Source organism: Rutidosis leptorrhynchoides, chromosome 9 (genome assembly GCF_046630445.1).
Source record: "Rutidosis leptorrhynchoides isolate AG116_Rl617_1_P2 chromosome 9, CSIRO_AGI_Rlap_v1, whole genome shotgun sequence".
Classification (NCBI taxonomy): Eukaryota; Viridiplantae; Streptophyta; class Magnoliopsida; order Asterales; family Asteraceae; genus Rutidosis; species Rutidosis leptorrhynchoides.
This window is the reverse complement of record NC_092341.1, coordinates 201,371,086-201,389,896: the sequence shown is the minus strand read 5'-3', so window position 1 is coordinate 201,389,896 and position 18,811 is coordinate 201,371,086. Positions and strand designations below refer to the sequence as shown.

At 31.7% G+C, this 18,811-nt stretch overlaps 1 protein-coding gene across 1 annotated transcript; it reads left to right on the top strand.

Annotated features, from left to right (window-relative positions):
* Positions 1 to 6,413: 6,413 nt before the first annotated feature.
* Positions 6,414 to 10,694, top strand: LOC139865983 (probable prolyl 4-hydroxylase 10). The gene is made up of 8 exons (XM_071854105.1): positions 6,414 to 6,811; positions 6,929 to 7,010; positions 8,825 to 8,922; positions 9,022 to 9,119; positions 9,336 to 9,465; positions 9,560 to 9,747; positions 10,089 to 10,171; positions 10,256 to 10,694. The coding sequence occupies exons 1-7, from the start codon at positions 6,594 to 6,596 to the stop codon at positions 10,160 to 10,162; spliced, it is 888 nt and encodes a 295-aa protein (XP_071710206.1). The 5' UTR covers positions 6,414 to 6,593; the 3' UTR covers positions 10,163 to 10,171; positions 10,256 to 10,694.
* The last annotated feature ends 8,117 nt before the right edge of the window (positions 10,695 to 18,811 follow it).

The following is an 18,811-nucleotide window of genomic DNA, read 5'->3' as shown; positions in this document are numbered from 1 at the left end:
ATCATTAAGTTAGCATATCATATAGATATAGAACATGTGTTTAGTTGATTTTAAAAGTCAAGTTAGAAGGATTAACTTTTGTTTGCGAACAAGTTTAAAATTAACTTAACTATATTCTAGTGATTACAAGTTTAAACCTTCGAATAAGATAGCTTTATATGTATGAATCGAATGATGTTATGAACATTATTACTACCTCAAGTTTTCTGGATAAAACTACTAGAAATGAAAAAAATGGATCTAGCTTCAAAGGATCCTTGGATGGCTTAAAAGTTCTTGAAGTAGAATCATGACACGAAAACAGTTCAAGTAAGATTTTCACTCGAAATAAGATTGTTATAGTTGTAGAAATTGAATCAAAGTTTGAATATGAATATTACCTTGAATTAGAAAGATAATCTACTGTAAATAACAAAGGTTCCTTGATCTTAGATGATTACTTGGAATGGATTAGAAAGCTTGGAAGTAGACATGCAAACTTAGAAGTATTCTTGATTTTTATGAAACTATACTTATGGAATTTATGAAGAACACTTAGAACTTGAAGATAGAACTTGAGAGAGATCAATTAGATGAAGAAAATTGAAGAATGAAAGTGTTTGTAGGTGTTTTTGGTCATTGGTATATGGATTAGATATAAAGGATATGTAATTTTGTTTTCATGTAAATAAGTCATGAATGATTACTAATATTTTTGTAATTTTATGAGATATTTCATGCTAGTTGCCAAATGATGGTTCCCACATATGTTAGGTGACTCACATGGGCTGCTAAGATCTGATCATTGGAGTGTATATACTAATAGTACATACATCTAAAAGATGTGTATTGTACGAGTACGAATACGGGTGCATACGAGTAGAATTGTTGATGAAACTGAACGAGGATGTAATTGTAAGCATTTTTGTTAAGTAGAAGTACTTTGATATGTGTCTTGAAGTTTTCAAAAGTTTAAGAATACATATCAAAACACAACATGTATATACATTCTAATGGAGTCGTTAAGTCTTCGTTAGTCGTTACATGTAAGTGTTGTTTTGAAACCTTTAAGTTAACGATCTCAATTAATGTTGTTAACCCAATGTTTATTATATCAAATGAGATGTTAAATTATTATGTTATCATGATATTATGATGTATGAATATCTCTTAATATGATATATACATTAAAATATCGTTACAACGATAATCGTTACATATAAGTCTCGTTTCGTAATTCTTGAGTTAGTAGTCTTGTTTTTACATATGTAGTTCATTGTTAACACACATAATGATATATTTAAATATCATTTTATCATGTTAAATATAGTGTATCAATATCTTAATATGATACATATGTATTTAGTAGATGTTATCATAACGATAATCGTTATATATATCATTTCGAGTTTCTTAACTTAGTAATCTCATTTCTTATGTATATCACACATTGTTAATATACTTAGTGAGATACTTACTCATCATAATCTCATGTCAACCATATATATATGTCTATATATACCACAACATGTAGTTTTTACAAATTTGTAACGTTCGTGAATCGCCAGTCAACTTGGGTGATCAATTGTCTATATGAAACTTATTTCATTTAATCAAGTCTTAACAAGTTTGATTGCTTAACACGTTGGAAACATTTAGTCATGTAAATATCAATCTCAATTAATATATATAAACATGGAAAAGTTCGGGTCACTACATTTGGTGGGCTTGATCTTTGACTTCGGGCCAGTGATCTCCCCAGTAGTTATCTCTTCCTATTCTAGTCCAACACATCTGGGCTCTTGCATCCAAGATAATTTGCATTTGTCTTGTACTTTCAATAGCTTGGTGGACTTCTTGGGCTTTCACGTCTTTGGCAACCCATTCATAAGCTCCTGCAAGTTCGACTGTGATTGGGCTTTGACTGCTGCGTATGATGAGTTCCCTATATTGTTGTGCTTTATCTGCTGGTTGGTAGAACGGGATTCCTTCATATATGATTGGCATTGGTCGGAAAGTTGGATGATTCCTGCGTAACTCAGGTTCTGTTTTAGTGAATCTTGTTCTCGTTGTTCCAACTCGTATGAAGTTTCTTCCATGATTACTCCCATAAGCTCTTCCTTTGATCTTTCTTGTTGATGATTCTCCTGAATACATTCTGCAGAACAGAAGTTAATTATACGTGACAAAGAGTCTGCCAGAATGTTGTTTTTGCCATCAATATGTTCAATACTTATTTTAACGCCGGTCCCAGTTATTGCATCAGCAAATCTCATCCATCTGACTCTTGATGATTTATTTGAGTTGGTCTTGTTATAAAAGCTGATGATAGCCTGGCAATCTGTTCTGAGCATGATTTCTTCCTTATCAAGATAGTAAATCTTGAATTTTTCCAATGCTTCTATGCATGCATTGATCTCGGCGTCAATTGTGGATTGAACAACTTTGAATTTACCTCTGTTGTAAGCACACACTGATTCACTCGATTTTAAATCACTCTTGTTCTTTTTCCATTTGCAAACAGCTCCCCATCCTTCTGCACATCCATCGGTTTCAATAACCATATATGCATTTTCTGGAGGTATCTTGAGATCTGGTAAATTCTTCACTTTTCTCTTGATTTTATTTATTAATTTGAAATCAGATGGCTTCAATCTTTTGTCTCCATGTGGCGTTGTTTTCTCGTATAATGGTCCAAGAAGTGTGCTTAAATTAGGAATAAACTTTCTCCCATAATTTAATATTCCGAGAAAAGATCTTAAACCGCTTTTTGTTTTTAATTTTTCTTCATCAAAATCACAAATCTTTGTGATTATGTGTGGTTGAAGTTTAAGGTTATTTTCTCCTATTGTAACTCCGAGGAAGTCAATTTCTTTGACCTCCATTTTCATTTTTGTTGGAGATAACACCAGACCATTCTCTTGACATATCTTTAGAACTTGCTGCAGATGCTTCTTATGCTCTTTTACATCTTTGGAGAAAACAAGAATGTCATCAATGTAGACTGCTGTAAAATGCTCATGCCCTCTAAAACATTTATCCATTTTTCTCTGAAACACAGAGGGAGCATTTTTTAAGCCAAAAGGCATAACCAGCCATTCATACAACCCAGTTGGGGTTATGAAAGCAGTCCATGGAATCGAACTTTCTTCCATTGCAACCTGATGAAATCCTGACTTTAAATCAAACTTTGAATATATCTTGGCATTTCCAATTCTCTGAATTAGAGTATTAATTCCTGGTAGAGAATACTGATCTTTATATGTGTTGTCATTCAAAGTCTTGTAATTGAACACCATTCTCTCCTTTCCCCTAATCTCTTTTCCTGTCTTTGGATCAATGGTGACACCAGAATTTACAATCATAGCCATGGTTCTATGCCTTTATTTTGAGGGTCGAATTACCCCAATATCAAGTAAGGCATTGACATGTTTCTTGAATGATTCTTCCATGGCTGGAGTAACATGTTTTAATGGCTAATCCTGAATAGTAATATCTGGATTAATTATGTCTAGCTTACATAATTCACCATTCTTTTTCCAATGTTTCAAAGGATCTTCACCAATGTATCCTTGTTGCTTTAGGTTTTCCAAAATTGGTTTGAAATCGGAATGTAGCCTCCTTTCATCCTCCTGGGAAAAGAAAATATATTCCTGTGATTGAATATATTCTTCTTCATTCATTGCTTGAGACAAGTCCTAGCATTAGTATGAGTTCGTTGACCGCGTAAGGGTGATCCATCTTGATGGCGAATTCCACGATAACAAGAAATAGAAATTAATCGTTCGATGTCTGCTCGTTATCCCCTCTTCAATTCCCAATGAACAACATGATCTTGACCTATCATTTGTTCAATTTGGTCGATCTGATACTTAGTTAATTCTTTTATCTTTATGTTCCCACTGATACCTAATCGATAACGAACCAGAATGGCTTTTTTAGGCCCAATTCCATCTATTTTTGTTGAGGCAATTCTTACTTATTCATCGGCAACTGATCTAGCTCCTGAAATATATAACATTCTTGATCCTTCCTTTTACTAGTCTTCTCGGCTGGAATCCAAAAAGATTCTCCGCTCTGTTCCTACTCCTTCTTCTCCTTTAGGATAGGGTCGTCGTTGGTCCTTGTTTGCACAAAACCTACTTGAAGTATCAACTAATGGGGGAGGAGTGAGATTATACAACCCGCCCTTTCTCTTTTTTTCACAAATAGTCAATTTAGGATCTAATTCGGATATCAGAAGGATTACCATATATAACACAAAATTGATACGCCGATTCCTTCGAATCTAGCCTCCCGGTCTGTCATTATATCTCGAGAAGTATAAATAGTGACAATCCCCATCCCGCCTAAAATTGGAAGAATTCGTTGATAGTTAGAATAGATTCGTAGACCAGGTCGACTGATCCGTTTTCAATTTTGAAAAGTTCTGTTAGGTTCTTAGAAGCAATCGGCGACCTTTTTTTTCTTTTACTTCACAGAGCTTTTCGTCTCCTTGATAGCTGGAAGTTCTCCAAAAGTATGAAATGCTGGAGGACTTTGTACCATCCATTCCGGTGTGGTTGGATTCTGTTCAACAGCCCAAGGACTTGGAGCGCATCTTTTGTTGTTTCCACTGCTTGAAGTGATTGCTACGACCACGAAGAAACGACAAATCCCAACTACAGATATTTAAGAGCCAGAACTGCTAAGGGCATTCCATCCAGCGTAAGCATCTGGATAATCAGGAATGCGACGTGGCATACCCGAAAGCCCTAAGAAATGCATGGGAAAGAAGGTCGGATTAACCCCGAAAAAAGTGATCCAAAAATGGATTTGACCTAAAGTTTCAGGATATGTTCGACCAAAGATTTTCCCTACCCAATAGTAAAATCCTGCAAATAAAGCAAAAACGGCTCTCATAGAAAGTACATAATGGAAATGTGCAACCTCCCTTAACAATTTCTTTTCCAGTTCATGTTCTTCTTTTTCAAGATTATAAGCTTCTAAAGCATGTTTCAAATCTTGTTGAAGCTGGAGCTTTTCTTTATCAACTTCTCGCCTTATTCTTTCCTCCAAAAACTTCTTTTCAACTTTTTCTTCTGCCAACTGTTGTATGGCTACCTTCCATTCTTCATCCTTCTTTTGAAACATTTGTATAAGCTCATTTGAATAATTTGTCGCTGATGATGTTGTATCATTATATTCAAATGGCCTCTTGACCTGTATTTTCTTTCCCATATAATTTGAAGCGCATAGACCACAAACTACCAATTTACATTTTGGACAATGTAATCTTGAAGTAGCAGTTGTTTGTATATGACAGAAATAGCAAAACGTGTTGCTTGTTATTTCATTTTCCTTCCAATCATGATTGCACTTCTGACTTTCATATGGTAACCCTCTTCGAGGTTTCCAAGAATTAACCTGTGAAGGTTGTGTTTGAGTTTCTTCTTCAGGTGTTGAATACATCACGAAGCAAAATTCATCTAATGGATCATCTTCAACCATTGATCCTATATTCTGAAACGTCATGCCTCCTTCATTTTCTGATACACTGTAAACTGTATCATTATCACTTTGATCTGCTGAAACAACATCCCAATCTTCCTTTAGATCCAGATTCTCCATAACAGATTTTCTAGCTATGTTTCTTGTCGAGCTTCGGCATTCCCTAGCAAAATGTTCTTCTTTTCCACAAATGTAGCATTTGCATTTTGAAATTCTGCTTCTATCTCCCTTGTACTTACTTTTGAATACTTTAACATGAGTTTTATGAGGTTTACCCTTATAAGTCCTGGATTTTCTCAATCCAAACTTTTTCCTTGATTTGTAGTATCCTGGTAAGTGAACAGTGGAACATACGTATATATATATATATATATATATATATATATATATATATATATATATATATATATATATATATATATATATATATATATATATATATATATATATATATATATCCCGAGATCTCCTCCGAGATCTCGTTTTTAGAAGGTAACCGAGACGAGATGTTCATCTCCCGAGATTTCTTGGTCAACGGGGTCAAACTTAGTCAAAGCCACGATTTCTCGGATTTTCTTGCTAATTTGTAAAATTCGTAATTTCTAAGATTTTCTCGCTCATTTCTCGGGTATTTTTGTAAAATCTAGTAAAAATGTATATAAATATAAATATACATATATTTATGTTTATATGTATATTTTTATTAAAAAAACTATAAAGTCAATAAGTCAACGTCCGAGATCTCCCCGAGATTATTTCGAGATGCCGAGATCTCCCTAAAAAGTCCAAACGAGATCTCTCCGAGATCCGAATTCTCCAACCTTATATATATATATATATATATATATATATATATATATATATATATATATATATATATATATATATATATATATATATATATATATATAACATCTTCTTTTTTTTAGAAAGACACCAAAAAAAGTGAGGAAATAAAATGCGTTGAGGAGAGAGTAGTCAAGCACCAAAGCACATGGATACCATAAGAAACTGTTTTACATCTTTAATATAAACATCTTCTGTTTCCCCAAGCACCCAAAAGTTTTGGTTTCAAAATTAAATAAATTAAATGTTGTACTAGGGTTTGAATTCCAATTGCAAAAATGGTGTTGAAAGGAAGATCATTACCACGTGGTTCTTCACGGAAATCGTCATCATCAACAACAACAACAACGCTTATATTCTCAATTTTGATTATATGTTCGTTCTTTGTTTTAATCCTTCTGGCTCTAGGTATTCTTTCCATTCCAAATACTTCATCCAACTCACCCAAACCTCATGATCTCACCTCAATCGTTCACCGTACTACAACTCTTCACAGGTCAGCTAGGGTTTCGCTTAATTATCATCATTATCATTATTCATTATAATAATTAGTAAGAACATTTTTTTGTGATCTGATTTTGATATGAAATTGTTGTTTTGTTGAGATGAGTAGTGAGAGTACAGATGGTAGATCAGATCAATGGGTTGAAGTTATCTCATGGGAGCCTAGAGCTGTTGTTTATCATAATTTCCTGGTTAGTTTTTTTTTTTTTTTTTTTTTTAATTTATGTTGGAAGCATTGTACACTCTTTATCTATCTTTGATTAAATATGAAAAATGGAAGATAAAAATCAATCCTTGTAAACGAAATCTCTAAAAATTTGTTTAATATTTTTATATCCAATCTGTACAATCCTCTGAATTTGGATTAGGATACATATTTTAAAAAAGAGTAATGAAACTGATGGAAATTGATCATCATGACAACCGAATGTCAAATGTAGATCTGGTTTTGGGCTTTTGGTTTTTTCAAGAGACTAGTCTTGAAATCTTGCTAAATCTGGAAACGTATATATGATGGAGGTGAATAGGTTAATGTTTATGGTCCCGCATATTCACTACTTCTTGCCAACATATTACGTAGAATGGGTGCTGCGTTCCATGTGTTTGAGGGACTTTTTTGATTCATAGCATGTAATGTTAGTTATAGTACTTTAGCGGTGTTCTTCTGCAATACCAAATGAAACACTTTCTTTCCAAGGCATATAATATGGATGATCCAGATTAACACGATGAAGTTAATATATTGGGTGGGTGGGGTGGTGGACAGGGCTATGTACATAATTTAAGTGACATTGTTATGGCACAACACTACCTGTTTCTATTACTTTGTTTGAAAGGCAAAAAAATTTGAGTATGTAGAGTGCTGAGTGTTTTCTTATCATCTCCTTACAAATTTAATTTGATATCTCTTCTAGTTTTTCATCTTCTCATAGAATATTTTGTTAAACTATGTTGACAGTATCGATCGTAGAGCCGCTTGTATAAAAACTAACTTAAGAACAAAACAGATCTGTAATCCCCGCGTCTTTATTTATGCATAACTTAAAAAAATGATAATGTCAAAGTACACGAAGTAAATGATTGCACTAGAGAATCAAAGTGTAAGATGAGCACCGAATTTACATGTCAGTCGTTTGAGGAACATACTGTAGATTGGTGTAAAATTACGTAAAATGGAGATCTAAAGGATCTGATAAAAACTTCGAAAGTACACTCTCATAGGTCACTCTTTCCAGATAGACTCGGAGTGTAATTAAGAAATGTCCAGAAAAAATTAAAAACATCGATTAAAGGGCTATACTCTTTGGGTGTAAGACTACACTACATCATATAAAATGTATTTCTTTAGTTAAGGAAAATGTAACAGAAGCATACACCTAACGTCTTCTTCAGAATATTTAGCACGCACCATTAGCTAGTTATCCAAACAATGTTCTCTTAATGAACTCTGGTAATTGACTGCTTTGGGGTTTCTATCTGCTAGTCTGCTCTAAGTTTCAAAACTGATATGATGCATTTGATATATGATGAAGATTTGATAGTGTTCACTACAAAGCGTACTAAAGATAAGCATAGGTTTGAAGAACTGTTGAATATTGCCTATATATCTAGATATGATATGAAGTCTGCATTTGACAACTTAATAAATGAGGGATCACTATATACTATTTGTAATGAAACCCGATAGGTGGTTTATTTGTTGTTGCGTGATGCCCACTTGTTAAATATTTATTTTGCTCCAGTTTAAAAAGTCTGCATCCTTGCAGTGAGAGGCACTGTTATATGCAGTTCTACTTTTTTAAATAGGTTTCTATGGTTGCGTTTGCTTCTTTAAGATTCAGCAAGGTCCCAGAAAATAACTAACCTACCAAATATTTGGTTCTGGAAGGAGCTAGCCACTTACTTTAGTTAAAAATAATTTGATTGACGGTCTATAATGTTATCATTTTATATTTAGATTATACTAATATTCACCGAATTGACTTTGTGTGTGTCAATCGTGCAGTCCCAAGAGGAGTGTGAGTATCTAATTAATCTTGCTAAACCTCATATGCTAAAATCAACTGTTGTTGATAGCGATACTGGCAAGAGCAAAGATAGTAGGTGTGCTACTTCTTCATTGTTTCTGTTTGATTGTTTATGTTATTATGATGTTTGCATTACCCCTGGCCTGGCATTTCATACTTCTTTCGATTTGATTAGGGTTCGTACGAGTTCTGGCACATTTTTGGCTCGTGGACGTGACAAGACGATCCGAACCATTGAGAAAAGGATTGCAGATTTCACCTTCTTACCTGTAGGTATGCTTTTTACAAGCTTTATTAATCTTATGTTCACCTTACTGTTCGTAGTATACAAGTCTGACCTTTTTTGACCTTTTTTGTATCGCTGGTCAAAATTGGTTGAAATATTGTGCTGGTCAAATGGGTTTGGTTTGTTTTGTTTTGTTTTGTTTTGGTTGACTTGGAGTACTTTTTGTCTAATCTATTTGTAACATCACATATCTTATAATACAGAACACGGAGAAGGACTGCAAATTCTACACTATGAAGTTGGACAAAAATATGAGCCTCACTATGACTACTTTCTAGATGATTTTAATACCAAGAATGGGGGTCAACGTATGGCTACTGTTCTAATGTACCTGTAAGTGATACACTTTTATTGGGGTATTTCAAAATTTAATGTATTTTTTGTATATTACTCCGTATTTGTTTGGTGATGGTTGTTGTGTTGACAGGTCAGATGTTGAAGAAGGAGGTGAAACAGTGTTTCCTTCTGCAAAGGGGAACATAAGTGCGGTTCCTTGGTGGAATGAATTATCTGAATGTGGGAAAGAAGGGTTATCGGTTAAACCTAAAATGGGGGATGCATTGCTTTTCTGGAGCATGAATCCTGATGCTTCTCTGGATCCTTCTAGTTTACATGGTCAGTAATTATATTGTGTAAGACCTAGACCTGGCAAAATGGGCGGTTTGGGTAATGGATCAATTTGGGTAACTTTTTGTGCTTTGTTGGATCAGTTCGGATTGATTTAGACTGAAACATTTTTTGTCGGAGTTATTTATTTTTACAAACAGTGTTGTTTCGTGAATGAAACAATTAGTTCAGCCCACTTCAATAGTTCCCTCTCTAGCTAATTACCACCTCTAAATGAGACCTTTTGATTGGATATTAGCATTTTCATTTTACGATGACACATGTAGTTAAACTTTTTGTTTTGACATTCGATGAGTTATGTTGCCTACTTATGTTATACACTGATATAGGTGGCTGCCCAGTTATCAAGGGGAATAAGTGGTCGTCAACAAAATGGATTCATGTCAATGAGTATAAAGCTTAATTTTGAAAGGTATTTCTATCGAGAAGCGTACTTATTAGTCCGTCCTTGTTTTACCTACTTGATTTAGTTTTACTTATATAACTCTTATGGCAGGTTTTGAATTTGTGGTGGACTTATGATTGTACCTATAGCAGTAGTTCCTCATAACATGGAGACGCCTACTATCCGGATATAGCCTTCAAGTTTAATGATATAGCTTTTGTAACAATATCATTTTATAAATACCTCGAGTCACAATGAATGTATTTGTTTATTTTGTCTTCTCCCATGTTGGCAGTGGGATCGGTCAATAGGGGCGCTGGAGAGTTGGTTTTACTTTTTTGTGTTTATCTTAGTAACTAGTAATTAATGTTATAGTCACCATAATTCAACTTAGATAAGGGGAGTTGCTTAGGCCTATCCAAACGGTATTCCGCCTTGGCCGCCTCATTCCTTTCCTAAGGGTGTTGATGGCAATCTCTCCTCCCTCTTGCCGCTCTGGACATGCTAACCCTCATATTCGCCTTTTTCAACATATTTGAGAACGGAAGAAGTGGAAAGAATGTGATAGTTTGAAATCAAAATGATAAATTAATTTTTATTACCTATTTTCAACATATTCGCCTTCTAAGTATGATTTTCTACCTATTTTGTATAGAAACTTTTAGTTAAAACTGTCTCCAAATTGAAATCACCATTTGAGTTTCATTTTTTTAAAACGAAAAGCAGAATGATTTATATATATTTTTCTTTTCTTTCTCGCGTCTGATAATTGACATAAAAATTACAATTGGTTTCGGTTTCAAATTAGAATCGTAAATCAAACCTGAAGTTGTGTTATGGTGTGTTTTTGTCGATTGAAATTGGGGAAAGAAGAAGGAGAGCAAACTAGTAAAACGGGTTAAATAAAATTTGGTTATGATTTTAAATCAGAAAGACAGTAAGGGCTGAATGGTTAGGAAGGTGTTCTGGTATTCGGGAGGTCACGGGTTTGAGCCCTGCAATGGCCTATTTTTTTTTTAAAATTCGATTTGAAGGTAGTTTATCATTTTTTTTCCATTTTTATTATTACTATTATCTTTATTATTATTATTATTATTATTATTATTATTATTATTATTATTGTTAATACTAATTGTTATTGTTATTATTATTATTATTATTATTATTATTGTTATTATTATTATTATTATTATAACTATTATTATTATTATTACTAATACAAGTATTAAGTATTATTATCTTTATTATCATTATTTTTACTATCATCATTTATATTATTATCATTATTATTTTTATTATCATTATTATTATTATTTTTAACATTAATATTATTTTATCAAATAACTTAGTTATATAAAACTATAATTAATACATATAATATAACTATATTTTTATTTATTTAAAGTACATAAAATGAATACATTTACGAAACATACAAGTTATTAATATAAAATGATATCAATAAAAATATATTTAACATACATAACTTAACTATATTAATACTTTTATATACAAATGAATACATTTAACAATGAAAAACATATCAGTTAATAATATAAAAAAATTATATCATTAATAATAATATATATATATTCGATTACAAGAATACGTTTTAATATATATACAAATGATATAGGTTCGTGAATCCAAGGCCAACCCTGCATTGTTCAATATCGTCATATGTATTTTTACTACAAAATACAGTATTGTGAGTTTCATTTGCTCCCTTTTTAAATGCTTTTGCAATATATATTTTTGGGACTGAGAATACATGCACTGCTTTTATAACTGTTTTACGAAATAGACACAAGTACTTGAAACTACATTGTATGGTTGGATTACTATACCGAATATTGCCCCTTCAAGTCTGGTAACCTAAGAATTAGGGAATGGCCCCTAATTGACGCGAATCCTAAAGATAGATCTATGGGCCTAACAAACCCCATTCTGGAATTTGGAATGCTTTAGTACTTCGATTTATATGGTGATTGCGATTGCCAATTTATTACATACTTGAGAGTATGCGGGGGATATTCTATATGCATTATGTTAATGTCGGTTACTAGGTGTTCATCATACGAATGATTTTTATACACTTGCGAGTGTAATGTTATTTATTAAAAATGAAATCTTGTGGTATATTAAAATGATGAAAATGAATAATTATGATAAACTAATATACTCACCAATCTTTTGGTTGACACTTGAAAGCATGTTTATTCTCAGGTATGAAAGAAATCTTCCGCTGTGCATTTGCTCATATTAGAGATATTACTTGGAGTCATTCATGACATATTTTAAAAGACGTTGCATTCGAGTCATCGAGTTCATCAAGATTATTATTAAGTCAATTATAGTTGGATATATTATGAAATGGTATGCATGCTGTCAAATTTCGATGTAATGAAAGTTTGTCTTTTAAAAACGAATGCAATATTTGTAAAATGTATCATATAGAGGTCAAGTACCTTGCGATGTAACCAAATGTAATGTATTCGTCCTGATGGATTAGGACGGGTCATGAAAGTTGGTATCAGAGACGTGGTCTTAGCGAACCAGGTGTGCATTAGTGTGTCTAACTGATAAGTCGTTAGGATGCATTAATGAGTCTGGACTTCGACCGTGTCTGCATGTCAAAAGTTTTGCTTATCATTTCGTGTCAAAAATTACATGCTTATCATTCTTAGATAATCACTGCTTATCACTCTTAGTCTAGACACATCTTACTGCATTGATTGCATGAATAGTGTATAGACAAATTCATATCTTAGCGTATCTGCCAATCCATATCTTAGCGTATCTGTTACTGTAGATTTTATCTGACACGTTTCCTTAACTCCCTCCGTAATCTACGGGATCTTCTATACTATGTATAGGTGTTCTATGTAATTAGAATATCATCCGATATCCGAAAATCATTTCATATCGAAAAATTCTTTATTCAATCGTACAAAATGGAACATGTCACTAGTTCAAGTTCTTCGGAACCCAACATCTATTCCGACATGGATGTTCACCCAAGCTCCGGAAGCAGCGTCACCAGAATGAATCAACCAATCATCCATCCTCAATTTATCTGATGGGTTCTTAGTCTACTTATTCACTGGAGACAAGAAGAAGGTGATCCCTTCCACCCACCATATTGTCTTATGGGCGAAGAACCTGAAGCATTCACCGACGAACCAATCCGAAACACCATTTTCACTCTCATTTTCCGAATATCTCGCCATGATTATATTCTATCTAAAATCCTAAACCTTATTCATCCACTCGTTCCAACCGACAATCATCCCGGAATAATAGAAGAAGTCAACGAATTTCGCGCTCGGGTTGTGACTTTGGAGAATATGATGCAAAACGTACCAGCTTCAACAACATCACCGGCACCAACAGTTTCACCAATATCAATACCAGTACCACCAACAACCCAAGCTTCAACATCACATGCCTCAACATCTCATTCTGTACCTCGAGTATAATCATCGTTCTACATGACGTTCTACATCTTCGTTCTTCATGATGATTATGTAATCTCTAATATTTTAGAGATTATGTATTCTAGTTCTAACGGTAAATCAAATGAGATTAATATTATATTAACTCATTTAATCCATGATTACATCTGAAGAAAATATATATGTAAGTATATTTTCATAAAGATTGTAATTAAAAATTCTTTCGTACAAACTGATAATGGTAAAAATATTTTAACAGGTAGGTAATACCCGAGGAATATTTAGATTTCACATTAATAAGTTACATTGTACATTCTTCGAATCTAATTCAATAGTCATTTACTATCCTACCTACATCCACAGATATACGAATCTGTTCACCACGGAATAACCATTTTCATTCAATTTCATATTTGGATTTTGACCTATAAGAATCCAACTAGTGGCATAATGAAGAAAACATTGGAAAAAATAAAATTTGTTAGAAACAAACAAATTAACTATGAGAAGAACTTTGTTAAGAATCCACGCTAATTGTTCCTAGCTAACTGGTTACATTTTATTTATCGCAATTTAATTATCGCAATTTATATTCTCGCAATTTTATTTATCGTCATTTAATTTCTGTTATTTATTTTACGCACTTCAAATATCGGGACACGTATACAAGGTTTTGACATATCATATCGACGCATCTATATATATTATTTGGAAAAACCATAGATACTCTATATGCAGTAATGATCGAGTTAGCTATAGAGGGTTGAGGTTGATTTTATAATAATATATATACTTTGAGTTGTGATTGAGTCTGAGACATGTACACGGGTCACGATATGTATTAATTAATACGAATATTATATATTAAACTATATATGAATTATTGGACTGTTAACTGTGGACTATCGACTGTGGACTAATAACATTGAATAATTAAAATGAATTAAAATATTGTTTATAACATATGAAACTAAATATTTCTTCAAGTTTGCCACTTGATTTCCCCTTAAACCTCATTTGTATCTTGACGATTACAATCTGCGTTCAAACCTTTCATGATTCTTGAAAACACCTCAATCGGGATAATGATCCAACCACATGTTATCCACATTCACGCACCTAGGAGAACTTCTGGAATCCAAGTAGAAGTTAATACGAATCTATGATCCATCGGCGTGTTATTACCGAAAATCACTTTACAATCCCTCTCCAAATTAGCCAATTTTGTCACAGCTTCAGCAAATCAATTTCGACTTTTCATTCGAATAAACTCTGTTATAACCTTGATATATAAGTTGCCTTTCATCATCGTTACCGGAGAACCGTTTATATTCCACCACATTAGCAGTAAACTTACCAGAAACTTCATTACTCATTGGCTTAAGTCTCTCCGAAGAACCATTATATATGTTCGTTAAAACCTGATCAAATATTCATCCGCATCTTGTAACGAGAATTGTCATACCAATTACTGAAAATCAGCAATCAGTATTTTGAACCTCGCAATGTTTCTACATCAACAGTTATATGTATACATATAACATCTATCCCTCAGAAAAATGAGGTTTCATTCTAAAATTCTGAAAAGCACCCAGTCTACGAATCAATACTCTAAATGTTGAAAAAGTTGAATGAAGCAGCAAAAAAAAAAAAAAACTGTAAACGACTTTAACAGTCGGAAGTTTGATGATAATGAATAGTATGTTGGCAAAGTTCAGAAAAGTTGGAACTGAAAAACAGATTGAGCAAAAACCATGAAGGAGGCTGTGGACAAATCACAAGGACTAAACTTGTACATAAAGAATCCTGATGATTCTGTTTCTGATGAAATCTTTAGCGATTACCTTACTCCTTAACCACTCTAAATCATCGTGAATGAATTTCTTCACCACAATTTGATTCAAAAATTCTAATATATTATCGTATCTTTCATTATTAATATCCTCAATATTTCTGAAGATATCTTCATAAATATTCTCGTCCGATATAAATTATCTCTCCGCGCTATCTGTGATATATCATAAAAGGAAACTGTCTTAGTTTCTATATTATGTAAACCTTCGAGTTTAAAATAAGAATTCTTTTGAAGTAGTGTTGGAAATTGATGCATGAGTTAGTATAATATAATGACACTTGATCAACGTGATTATATTATAGTAAGTCATGCTGAGTTTCTAATGAAACGTGATGATTCACAGACCATAACGTCATCATGTGCCATATTACACGACTCTTACATTCTATCTAATCTCTAAACATATCAAGAACATAATTTCTTGATAATTCTATCTTATCTCTTGAATTCTGGTAATTTAACCGATCAAGATCGTGCTATTACAATCTCTCTCTTAGAATATTAGTCATGTTCATTCGAAACTCCATATCTACGAATTCTGGATCATTTTTTGCTTGACTTAAAGTCAGGAAGAGAAAACAAAAGGATGGAACTCTAAAATATAAAGGAAACGAAGGGAGTGGATTTATAGTAAAATGTCCGACAGAGAAATCGAGACAGATCATCGCATTTAAACAAAGGAGATTCTAATTTACTTAATTACCGAAGAACTAAATCTTATTACGAAGATTTCCTCTAAATCCCTTAAACTCCGAAAATCAACCGTGATTATGTCACCGGTTAAGTCAAATCTGCATTTACTCATTTCACTCTTTTGTGATAGCTTCACTCGTACGTTTCGAATAATCGAATTGTTTTTATCGGTATTACTCAATGATGATAAAACTCCATTTATTAGCTCGTATGCGTCATGAAAACATACTTATTGTCAGCCATGACCATTCCACTCAAATTTCGGGACGAAATTTCTTTAATGGGTACGTACTGTGACGACCCGGGAATTTCCGACCAAATTTAAACTTAATCTTTATATGATCTAGACACGATAAGCAAAGTCTGTTATGTTGAATTTCAGAATTTTTGAATTTGTTTCATGAAACCATTCGACCTTTGACTATAAAGTAACATGCGTAACAATTATGCTATTACTAAAATGAATATATATATATATATATATATATATATATATATATATATATATATATATATATATATATATATATATATATATATATATATATGATACTTATTCATAACTATGATTATATAGCAATGTATATAGAATGTATATAATATAAAACATATGTAATAATAATAATTAAATGTAATTACAAATATATATATATATATATATATATATATATATATATATATATATATATATATATATATATATATATATATATACACATATATTTTTGTTATAACGTTATTATTACTTTTATTAATATCAATATCATTAATGTTGTTATGGAAACATATAACATGTTATATCTTAATTATTATTAGATAATATTATTATTAAAGTATATAAAAATTTTAATACTCATTATTATATAATATGAATTATGTAATTATATTAAATAATCTATAATATGTAATACTAATCTATTAAATATAGTTGTTATAATATTTTATTACTTTTAATATTAATATCGATACTAGTGTTATTAAAATTCTTGTTTTAAAAATATAAAATAAAGATATGAAATTTGATATATACATAAATAATATTATTACCAATATTATTTACAATACTAATATAATTAGTATTATTATTATAATTATCATTGATAACATTTTTATTATCAAGTTCATAAAATTTTTCATTATTATTATTATTATTATTATTATTTGTAATTAAATTATTATTAATATAATTATAATTATTAATTATTAATAATAATTATACAAAAGCACTCTTACAATTATTTTGGATTCAATTCAGTTTCACGCACACATCTACTGTGTTTAATCCTTGTTTTCTTTCTCCAATTTGTTATCTATCATTGTCGATCGTACCAATCAATTCCCTTTCAAGTTATTTTATTTTTTTTATTTGCTGATTGAAGATTCTGTAAAATTCGATGTCGCTATAAAGTAAACGAATTAGTGATGTAACTGGCGGAAATCATCTACTTCATATTCTCATTATTAATTTACAAGTATTTCAGCTTATATATATATTAAATGTATATACATGTAGTGTTTTAATATGTATTCATACACTTTTGAAAGACTTCAAGATACTTATCAAAATACTTCTACTTAAAAAAAATGCTTACAATTACATCCTCGTTCAGTTTCATCAACAATTCTACTCGTATGCACCCGTATTCGTACTCGTACAATACACAGCTTTTAGATGTATGTACTATTGATAAATACACTCCAATGATCAGCTTTTAGTAGCCCATGTGAGTCACCTAATACTTGTGGGAACCATCATTTGGCAACTAGCATGAAATATCTCATAAAATTACAAAAATATTAGTAATCATTCATGACTTATTTACATGTAAATAAAATTACACATCCTTTATATCTAATCCATATACCAACGACAAAAAACACCTACAAACACTTTCATTCTTCAATTTTATTTATCTAATTAATCTCTCTCAAGTTCTATCTTCAAGTGCTAAGTGTTCTTCATAAATTCTATAAGTTCTAGTTTTATAAAATCAAGAATACTTCCAAGTTTGCTAGCTTACTTCCAATCTTGTAAAGTGATCATCCAACCTCAAGAAATCTTTCTTATTTACAGTAAGATATCTTTCTAATACAAGGTAATACTCATATTCAAACTTTGATTCAATTTCTATAACTATAACAATCTTATTTCGAGTGAAAATCTTACTTGAACTTGTTTTCGTGTCATGATTCTGCTTCAAGAACTTTTAAGCCATCCAAGGATCCTTTGAAGCTAGATCTATTTTTCTCATTTCCAGTAGGTTTATCCACAAAAACTGAGGTAGTATTGATGTTCATAACATCATTCGATTCATATATATAAAACTACCTTATTCGAAGGTTTAAACTTGAAATCACTAGAACATAGTTTAGTTAATTCTAAACTTGTTCGCAAACAAAAGTTAATCCTTCTAACTTGACTTTTAAAATTAACTAAACACATGTTCTATATCTATATGATATGCTAACTTAATGATTTAAAATCTGGAAACACGAAAAACACCGTAAAATCGGACATACACCGTCGTAGTAACACCGCGGGCTGTTTTGAGTTTGATAATTAAAAACTATGATAAACTTTGATTTAAAAGTTGTTCTTCTGGGAAAATAATTTTTCTTATGAACATGAAACTATATCCAAAAATCATGGTTAAACTCAAAGTG